This window comes from Pollachius pollachius (assembly GCF_949987615.1).
Source record: "Pollachius pollachius genome assembly, chromosome: 2".
In the NCBI taxonomy this organism is placed as follows: Eukaryota; Metazoa; Chordata; class Actinopteri; order Gadiformes; family Gadidae; genus Pollachius; species Pollachius pollachius.
Window position 1 is genome coordinate 28,602,167 of NC_136935.1, and position 10,789 is coordinate 28,612,955.

The 10,789-nt window shown below is 43.9% G+C and overlaps 1 protein-coding gene across 2 annotated transcripts; it reads right to left on the minus strand.

Moving 5' to 3' along the window:
- Positions 1-231: 231 nt before the first annotated feature.
- dok1a (docking protein 1a) lies at positions 232-6,998 on the minus strand. Of its 2 annotated transcripts, XM_079729728.1 has the most exons (7): positions 6,761-6,998; positions 6,274-6,364; positions 5,297-5,451; positions 2,283-2,393; positions 1,800-1,872; positions 1,500-1,672; positions 232-1,133 (listed from the first exon to the last, which is right to left on the minus strand). In XM_079729728.1, the coding sequence occupies exons 1-7, from the start codon at positions 6,815-6,817 to the stop codon at positions 234-236; spliced, it is 1,560 nt and encodes a 519-aa protein (XP_079585854.1). In that variant the 5' UTR covers positions 6,818-6,998; the 3' UTR covers positions 232-233. The 2 variants fall into 2 exon arrangements, with proteins under 2 accessions (XP_079585854.1, XP_079585855.1); XM_079729729.1 differs by lacking the exon at positions 6,274-6,364.
- Positions 6,999-10,789: the final 3,791 nt, after the last annotated feature.

Below are 10,789 nucleotides of genomic sequence, written 5' to 3' on the forward strand. Positions count from 1 at the left end.
ACATCATAAATATTGCATTGTGTTCTCCCTACTTATATAAAATACATATATAAAAATTAAAAAATAATTAAAAAAATAAATATATATGTAATTATTGAGTTGATATAGTCAGTGTTTTATCCAAAGAATGCCATAAAATGTATTTAGGGCTGTAGTTTCCTCCAGTCTGGCTATCCATGTGTGGTGTACAACATTATCAATAAAATCTGACTTAAGTTTCTCAAAGCGCTGTGCTAAATGATACCCAGTGTTTCATAGATGACATCGGAGAGGCCCTCGTCGCTAGAGTTTATCACGTTGGTCGGGGCAGACCCTGAAGGTGAGAAAGGGATTGTTTTCTCTGGGGAAGGAGTTAGTTTGCAGACTTGTGCATAAAGGTCAGCGAACAGGTCAGGTCTGTCATCCTTCCTTGCTACTTCCTCAGCTTTCCTCACAGGCTCGGCATAAATGGGTTCTTTCTCTATTTCTCCTTTTTGGGTCTGAGTTGGGTGAGCTCTGCTTTGACTTGGGCTTAGTTTGTCGTACACTTCTGCGTAGATGGGCTCTGAGGGATTGGCATGGTGTGTAGAGGGCCCCGGTGCTTCCATCGTGCTGGAGGTGGTGGGTGGTTTAAGAGAAAGGAAACTCGCTGGGTCAGCGTACACACTTTCGACTCCCAGTTGTGGATTTGGCACAGACCTCTCCGTGACGCCAATGCTGGGGTGTTCGAAGAACGTCACACAGGGCACGGGAGCGGACGCTTTGGTAGATATCACTTCATCAAGAGGCTGAGCGTTACCACATTCAGATGCACTTATCCAGTCTGCCGGCTGAGAGTACAAGCTCTCTTCCGGGTCCACGAGAGAATTTGATTTGATTTTTAGAGTTTTTTGCAAAAAAGCAGGGATGAAGTCCATATCGGGTATCTTGGGCAAAGGGGTACGGGGAATCCGACTGGGCAGTGCTGCTACCCCATCTGGGGTTGGGAGGACTGTGTGGATGGCAGGACTGTTGGTGGGGACAACAGTGGAAGATGTTTGGTGTTTGATAGCCTTCTCAATTAGGCTAAACAGAACACTGGCTTGGCCGGTCTCAAACGTAAAGGTCCCAGGTCCAGAATCACACCGCCTGCCAGCTTCGATGGTTAAGGCAAGCTGTAGGGATGAAAATAGAGCAACTAATTTAGGTGTCTTCTTTTATCTCTATATTAACAGTACATTTAAACTGAAATACTATAATCATATAATACTATACTTAGTCATAACTCTATTCATCTACGAAATATAACAAATAAATGTAATGAACATAGTTATATAGTAGAAGTAGTAGTAGTAGTGTAGTTATTATAAAATAACAACAGGTGTTTTAGTTGAGACTTTACCTCAGGATTGGCTGTTCAATACAGGTGTAATTAACATACTCATTGATAATCATTAATTAATTGGGGGCCAATGATCAAATGTTGATGACCACCAAGAAAATTGTAGAAAACGTCTGGCATCAGTGCCTTCCACCCTTACATTATCTTTTCCATATCGTCTCAGAAGCCGGTATGGCCAGCTCAAGATGGTCCTTGGATTCTCTGCCTCTCTTAAAGACACATCATCCTGGCCCACGTGTAACTTGTACGCCCCCTGCAGGCCGCAACGTGCTGCGGCATCAGTTTGCTGCACCACCACCGAGAACATACCCACTGGAAGAAGAAGCATGAGGGAAATACAAAATATGTTTGGTTAACCAATCTGTATACTAACCTTTGTTAAATGGATTTGAACAGATAGGGTTGGCGTGTTGAAGGTTGAAGATGTATGGGAAATCACCCTCTTCTGTCGAGGCATAAATCACATTGTCTTCCATTTGAGGCTTAGAGCTGGTTCCGCTCACATTGGGATTCTAAGAGAAAGAGAAGATAGAATAAAGAGAAGATCCTTTCCATATTTTAAGGAGCTCTGAATTGTCAACTTTTCCCAAGGTATATATTTACAATTTCCTATATTTACAATTTCAATTTTGACTAGTAATTAGTGTATGTAAGGAGACATTAGTAACTTGCTGGAATATAGCATATTGTTGTATCAATCCAATCATCACTTGAGAGGCTCAAGGCACTGCCTAACTAATATACCTGATGTTATCAAAATTATAGGATTGTCATGTCTTTCAAAATAATTGAAAGAAAGCAAACTTCAGAAAGAGGTACTGAACCATTGTGATGAAATCAATGCTTTAAACGTTGTTGGACCAGTTTCCTTAAATACCCAGGTTCTTGGCAGTATTCAACCAATCAGAGGGTTGTGTCTCACCTGAAAGGCAATTTCGCACACCTTCTCCACCCACTCTGTACTCTCCTCTTTCATGGCAGAAAACACCAAGTTTCTCTCCTCCGTCTTCACACAGAATGCTGCCATGTTATCCTACAACAAGAATCATCTGAGTTGATGGTTTCAGCTTCATTCTATTAACAGTACTTGCTTTAACTAAGATGTTACACATACCATTCCACTCTGAACAGAAAAGGTTATATATTATCCATTACAGGCCTCGACATTAACGGTTCCCCGCTTGCCCGGGGCAACTAAAATTAATATTTGGGCAAGTTGAGATTGATTTCTCATTGCCCGAACGGGCAAGTGGATTTTGGGTGGATGTTAATATAAAGGCTATTTATTCAAGAGTTTTTAGAAACTGCAGAACAACCCTTTGTTCCGCAAAATCACACAAAATAGAAGTGTTTGCAATTGATCAGCACGCTGTCTTCTCTTCTCTCGGACAGCGAGTTAACAGACACGCATCGCTTCAGCGCGAATATAGCCCCGCCTTCTGTCACTCACCCGCAGTGCGGTCTCTGGCAGTGATTCGAAGGTGTTAGCTAAAGGTTAGCCAACACAGCTAGCATCTCAAGTGCAGCGCCTCCGCGAACGGTTTAGGTAGAAGGAAAATGGAGTAGTGATGGAGGAGTGCGGTTTGGAAGTACTTTGGATTGAGGCAAATTACCAAGGAAAGTCATATGCAAGAACACGGTTTTGGGTTTCATAACTGTGCACATGCACAGCAGTAGCGATCTTTTTTACGAAATTGGAACCTCACAAACTATAGATTATATGAAAGCTGAGCCTCCACTTATTCCACCAGTCCAAACCATATCATTCTGTGACTAAAACTAACAACTAAATAACAACTTGAGAAGAAACGTCCCCTTTTCTTTTAACAACCAAAAATGAAGTTTTACCTTTTCGATTTTTGTCCACAAAGTTGATTGTGATCGCAAAAAACCACCATAAACATAATCCAGTGTCTGGGCCAAATTTTGCAACTAAACATGGTGTTCAATGAATGAGATCAATGAATAAGAGAAGGTTTCTTATGAAAACGGTAAATTGCCTTCAATCAGAAAACATGTTCTTCAATCAATCTAGTGGCCATATGTGTATTTTCGAGTGTTTGGCTTGGTGCATTCGATTATATTTGCCCTGAACTTTAAATACAGGTGTCAAGTATCAAATTTTTAAGATAGCTACCTTTATTTGTGTCTCATAGTACGACAGCGCTCCCAAATGATAACGACCCACTGATAATTATTTCAGGTGGAAATGTTATCTTCCACTTATGCTGTGTTCCATGCAAGGGCGTAGGAACCGGGGGGGACGGAGGGGACGTGTCCCCTCCAATATTGGAGACAGGCGCATTTGTCCCACCTAAAAATTATACCGGGGGAGAAAAATATTTTATTTTATTTTGAAAGCGCAACACAGCGTCTTGTCACCGCTTCTTATTCTAAAAAACTGGATGATTGAGCGTGCAATTAAAGAATTGATTTGATATTTAGTAGAATAAAATATATTTGTGAATTTTTTCAGTGTAGTTAATTTATGACATATTTCTGTTCAAACCATTAACGGATCTGTCAGGTTTCCGATATGTGTCCCCCCCAATGTTAAACTCATTCCTACGCCCCTGGTTCCATGGCTTTATTCACTTTAACCAAGTAGTATCCCCATTGAATATTTCACTTGCACAACAATCTTTCTTTTGGCACAAAGATGACATTATCGCCATTGCAGTTGTGGAGATATACTCTATTTACTTTGGGTACGTTCTTTCCTGAAAAAAACTTTTCCCTTGATATCGAAAATGGTATAGAATATCAATATTTTTCCAGGTATTGTATGGAAGTTAGAAAATCCAGTATCGTGACTAACAACACTACTAGAAACGCGATTGTGATTATTCAGTTAGAGCTACAAGAAACGTGAAAGTTAAAAAAGACATATCTTTGCTACTACCTCTGACATTTAGTTATGTATATTTGCATAAAATCATGCAGGTCTACATATAACTGGGCGATAGCTTTAATAGGTTGCAACAGTGGACTGAAATCACTTCATGGCACGATGTGACCGTTCGATAAATAAGTAAACAAAGAGAAGTTTGTTATTTTTTAAACACAACATGTGTGGAAGCTAACATTCAGCTTCAGTCTGAGCTAGGATGAGTTTTCTGAGCCCCCCAAAACCAGGCCGGGTGCCTGGCAAAAAGAGGCTCGTTCACGATTCTGATTATAATTTGGGCAAGTGAACATCACATTCGGGCAAGTTGAACATGACCTGTACTTGCCCGATGGGCAAGTGCTTTTGAAACCTAAGTGTCAACCCCTGCATTAGTATATGCTACAAGTGAACCTCCTAAGTTGGCGCAATTTGATTGGTTCGCTATCTCGGGATATGTGGCAATATCCCATGATTGAGATCTCAAACTCGGTATATTGCTTAGCGCGCATGACTGTCGTCTTGTCACGCTAATAAAAACAAATAAACCGCTATAAAAACAAATAGATCCCGGCAAAAAGTGTTATCTTGTTTCTTTTTGGAGTGTTCACGAGTAGTATATACTAAAACAATTATTCACCTCAGGCTCCGTGAATAGTAAACACTAAACATAAACACTTTTCACTTCGCTTCAGGTGAATAATTGTTATTTACTTCACATACACATGCCTATTCATATTTACATACATACATACATACATATATATATATATATATATATATATATATATATATATATATATATATATATATATATATATATATATATATATATATATATATATATATATATATATATATGTGACAAAGAGAAAACCTTAAATAATGGATTAACCTTAGTCGACATCTATAAAGAGTTAAGTTGACCCCGACTTACCTCCCACTCAGAGAAGACTTAATGAAATCACCATGACTCTGATCATCATGTTATGAAATGGATAGTAAAAACCAAGTCCTGTACTTTGTGTCAAAGGAGAGAATTTGGTGTTTACCATGGGCAGGGCCTCAGCATGTGGGGGCAGCTTGAGTACACTGATGATGTCAGACAGTCGGACCACCTTCAGCTTCCGCTCCTTGTGGCCCTGCTGGTGTCTCTTAGCATCCCCTCCGAGCCCTGCGCTGGGCCGTTCCCCCCCTACACCTGCCCCTGTTGGATCAGCAATGACAGAAATAGTGGTGCTCATCATATTGATGGTGGCATCTTATCCTGATGTAAACCACATGTATTACAACCCAGCCAGGGAGTGTTTGAGGTTTTCATTAAGTTTGGATAGCAGCACAGCTAGAGTTATCTAAGCTTATGCACAACATTGCCTCCGCTAACATCAGCTGGCCAACGTTCAATTAGCTAAATCCCTAACATACTAGCATTAAAAAACGATAGCAGAAAGAAACTCCCCTAGGCAATACGAAACCAAATCTTTTTGGAGATAGATTAATCATCAAAGGTTGTGTTACTACTCTGGCATCAGCTTCCTGTAATCTGATAGGGTCACGGTTTGTGGTGTTATCTCGGTCTACCGCAAAGCAATTTCCCCTCTTGTACTTCCTATGAGGTTTATGAGCCAGTTAACAGTGCTCTGAGTGAGAAGAATAGGTACATGGCGAGAAGCAGAACAACAAACTAACACTGCATGCAAAGCAATATGTCAAACATAAAATGGAAATGTATTCCTGTTCCTCAGATATTCCACAATTGGTGGTCGCTCCCTCTCTGATGATGCCTCTCAACAGTAAAACCCAAGTTTATCAGACACATGTTGGGACGTCCCGCCCTCTTTCTCGCCAATGACGCTCAGAAGCACAGAGCTTCTAGTCATTGCAAGACCGAACGCCTGGGGTGCTTGCAATGAATGTTAATGGCAGGAGAGAGGGAACAAGGTTACATTCGTTTATGGTGCTATAAACTAATACCACCACCAAGCTCTGCCTACGTGATTAAGACGTGGCTATGTCTGCATGACATTACCTGCCCATGAACTTCTAATGTCACTGATCTCCAACCGGCCCATGCTGCATTGACTGGCGGGGTACAGGGACAGCCACACCTGATTCCATTTCTGACAGAGAAAAGAGATGTGGAAGAGTTCATGGCAAATCGGAGAGAGAGAGAGAGAGAGAGAGAGAGAGAGAGAGAGAGAGAGAGAGAGAGAGAGAGAGAGAGAGAGAGAGAGAGAGAGAGAGAGAGAGAGAGAGAGAGAGAGAGAGAGAGAGAGAGAGAGAGAGAGACTCCTACACTATAGGAATGCGGTAATGGAGTTTTGTCTGAACTTGTGAATCTGCCTCAACACATTTCAACTTCACACAATCTATGAGCTATGCCGTGATTTTATAAATTGTTCCCGGCTTCATGTAGATCGTTTCGACATGAAGCCAGGTAGGTATTTACCTAGTATAGGTAAATAAATTAATCCAAACGGTTAATCCAAACGTTGTGTCATGCAATTTCTACTTACTTTGCCAATTTTCCGTGGTTGGAGGTAGACCTGTCCTGCTTTAACGTGCGTATCCATTCTTACAATTTGTGGAATGCTTCAAAAAAAGTCCTTCAAACGTCCCCAAGCCTAAATCGTTGGGTTGAAATGTTGCCTGCAGCTCTGAGCAGGCCGAGTTAATGGAGCTCCGTGGTTTAACAATGTCCCTGGCGAATGAGGCGCACCCCCGTCAGTGGGCACCGACACAGGGGGCTGAAGGTCTGCGTAACCGGTGCGTCACGACTAAATGTGCGTCACCACTACAGGTGCGGTAGGGGAGACCGGGTATGGTTGTAACACAGGGTGGGTTGTAACACGACCAATTCCACCAATCAGGGATAAGATACGAGCCATCTGACAGCTTCAGTCTCCTCCTCCTTCCATTTTGATCACTCGTCGAAATATTCAAATAGTTGGCGCCATTTTTCCAGGAGTTACGAGAGAAATCCAAATTTTGAGGTAAGAAAGTAATTTTTTATTTTATTTATTTTTGTTTTCTAGTACTTTTACCGTTGTAGATAAAGTTGTATGAGTCATATCAGGTCAAACTATAGTTTCTCAGTAAAGAATGGTGTATCTCTCCCTTGCTAATGTCAAAGCACCATGCTAATACAGCTAGCTTAGTAATGGATGACAGGGTGGGGTAGGTTGTAACACATGTTTTGAAAGTGTTACAACCATCCCCTTACATACAAAGTCAATTTTGTTTTGATTTTAATAATTCTACAGAATGCCTAGAACATGGGTGAGGAAGACTGATCGTGGAGTGGATGCCCAGATATTGAAAAGAGCAGCAGAGGAAGTTAACAATGGAACATCTGTCAGGGCAGTGGCAAAAAAGCATGGCATTTGCCATGTGTTGGGGCAAAATAACCTGCTGAGCACATCACATGTACATTATAAATATAGCTAACTCCTACCCTAGCTTAATGAGCACATCACATGGCAGTCACCTTATAATATAGTCAACTTTTAACACATAACACATACATGAGAATATAGTCAGGTCAGGGCCAGAGCCAGGGCCCCATATCTCCTCCCGGCAGATGGTAGACACTCAGACAATGCACCAGTCATCCTCAACGATGGGAGGACCACAACAGGTGATGCTCTGAAGCTCTCCCCCGTAAGGAGGAACACAAGAAGATATACATGCATACACTAGTGCCTGGGAACCAAGGTCAAGTAAAAACACACAGAACCACACACATCTCAAACGCACACACCTCATCACGAGGAGATACAGCATAAGACTGTATCACTCTGGGACTCTTCACCTTCTTCTGAAGCAGACCTTCCACGGAGGCGAAGCTCCGGACGAACCATCAGCGCTGATTAGGGACTTAGACATATTCGATTTCTCACGCTTATGACTCTGTATAACCGTTGCCACTTTACTTAATAAATCCAAGGTCCTCGTGCCGATAGACTTTATTACCTCTCCGTCTCATTTCATCTGGTCCAGTAACTAGACAGACCGTTTTTCCCAACAAATTGGTGACCCCGACGTGATTTTTTCTGAATTGGACCGCAACTGGGAAACGAGAGACGGAGAGCGGCACGGCCTCGGGATCCCGGAGAACCGGACCGATTCCTGCAGTCTCACCTCGCGATCGCCCAACAAAAGGTAGGCAGAACCTGTTGATAAAATCCAAACTCTGCATAGTTATATAGGAACCACATTAGGAGATGAGACTGTGAGAACGGTTCGCTACGGGATATCTCGTGGGGACTAATAGGACTGCACCCCAGCATTTCCCCGTAAAACCCGATTGACCCCGAATGCGTGACACATCGAATATCGGCTCGTTGCATGGTGAAAGAATACCCTCGAGACCATAGGGCCTATAAGAATCGGTCAGTGATACAAGACTACCGATGGCCAAAATAATACATGCCTGAGCCATTGAGTGGACTCAGAGGGATGCCTGGGCCGGGTTCGGAACCCAGATGGAATATATGCCTGAGCCATTGAGTGGACTCAGAGGGATGCCTGGGCCGGGTTCGGAACCCAGATGGAATATATGCCTGAGCCATTGAGTGGACTCAGAGGGATGCCTGGGCCGGGTTCGGAACCCAGATGGAATATATGCCTGAGCCATTGAGTGGACTCAGAGGGATGCCTGGGCCGGGTTCGGAACCCAGATGGAATAATCTGTGTATTAAATAATTCTATGTGGTGAGAAGTTTAGAGTCCTTTATCAGGGTTAAAGTCCCTTTGCAAAGGAAACAGTGTGTGTATGCGCGAGAATAAGAGAGAGAGAGACGGAGTGGCTGTGTGTGTGTGTGTGTGTGTGTAAGAGGCCCAGAGAGAGAGAAAGAAAGAGAGCGAGCGTATTTTTGGGCCGGCTAAAATATGGAAATATGTGTGCAACGCTTGCTTGCTTTGCTATGCTTAACGCTATTCTGCTGTGTCTGATGATTGTGGGTGCGGGACACAGAATGAGAAGTCTGTCGATATGTTTCTGGGTGCGTCTGCGAGAAAGAGGGAATCTGTGAGTGAATCAGTGGGTGTGTATGCGTGATAATCTGTGAGTGAATCAGTGGGTGTGTATGCGTGATCCGCTCTATCTTTGTCCGTTAAAACGGGTAAATGTAGGAATAGATAGATTGATAATAATGAATAAATGTCTCTCTGACGTATTGCGTTGCTCTATGGCGTAACCAGCGGAAATAGATAAATTGACAATGATAAATAACCTTTTTTACTGTGTCGCTTCAATTTACTGTTTGAACCGTTAAAACTAGACCTAGACAAGTTGACAAGGATAAATGATATCTCTTTTACTGTGTTTCTTTGAATTACTGCCGGACCTGTCGCATAGATAAACCACAATACTAAACAACATCTCTTTGCCGCGTTGGTTGACGGTTTAGTCTGATTGACGCAGATTAATCAATAAAGATAAATAACGATTATTGGCTATAAAGAATATCTGGATGTATTGAATAACGTCTATAGGCCCTGTTGTTGTTTTTTGCTTCCCTCCCCCCTGTTTTTTCCTCCTTTTTCTCGTTCTCCTCCTCCAAGAGTGACAAAAGTTACCCCCTAGTCTCTCATCCGCTCTTGTGTGTTAGACAGGCCACACAGAGTTATAGCATCAGGGCCGCCATTTTTTGAGTTCTCTCGCTCAGTCCGAAGCCACACCTCCCCCTCCGCCAAAAGTTTAGCCACTCCAACCTTGCCCTTCCCCAACTAGACTGCCCCCTGCTGGACCACTCCAACCTTACCCTTCCCCAGCCATAGCGCCCCCTACCACTCCAACCTTGCCCTTCCCCAACTAGACTGCCCCCTATTGGACCACTCCAACCTTACCCTTCCCAAGCCACAGCGCCCCTATTGGACCACTCCAACCTTACCCTTCCCCAACCACAGCGCCCCCCACTGGACAACTCCAACCTTGCCCTTCCCCAACTAGACTGCCCCCTGCTGGACCACTACAACTTTACCCTTCCCCAACCACCGTGCCCCCCACTGGACAACTCCAACCTTGCCCTTCCCCAACTAGACTGCCCCCTGCTGGACCACTACAACCTTACCCTTCCCCAACCACCGTGCCCCCCACTGGACAACTCCAACCTTGCCCTTCCCCAACTAGACTGCCCCCTGCTGGACCACTCCAACTCTTACCCTTCCCCAACCACAGCACCCCCCACTGGACAACTCCAACCTTACCCTTCCCAAGCCACAGCGCCCCCCACCGGACCACTCCAACCTTGCCCTTCCCCAACTAGACTGCCCCCTGCTGGACCACTCCAACCTTACCCTTCCCCAACCACAGCGCCCCCCACTGGACAACTCCAACTCTTACCCTTCCCCAACCACAGCACCCCCCACTGGACAACTCCAACCTTACCCTTCCCAAGCCACAGCGCCCCCCACCGGACCACTCCAACCTTGCCCTTCCCCAACTAGACTGCCCCCTGCTGGACCACTCCAACTCTTACCCTTCCCCAACCACAGCGCCCCCCACTGGACAACTCCAACCTTACCCTTCCCAAGCCACAGCG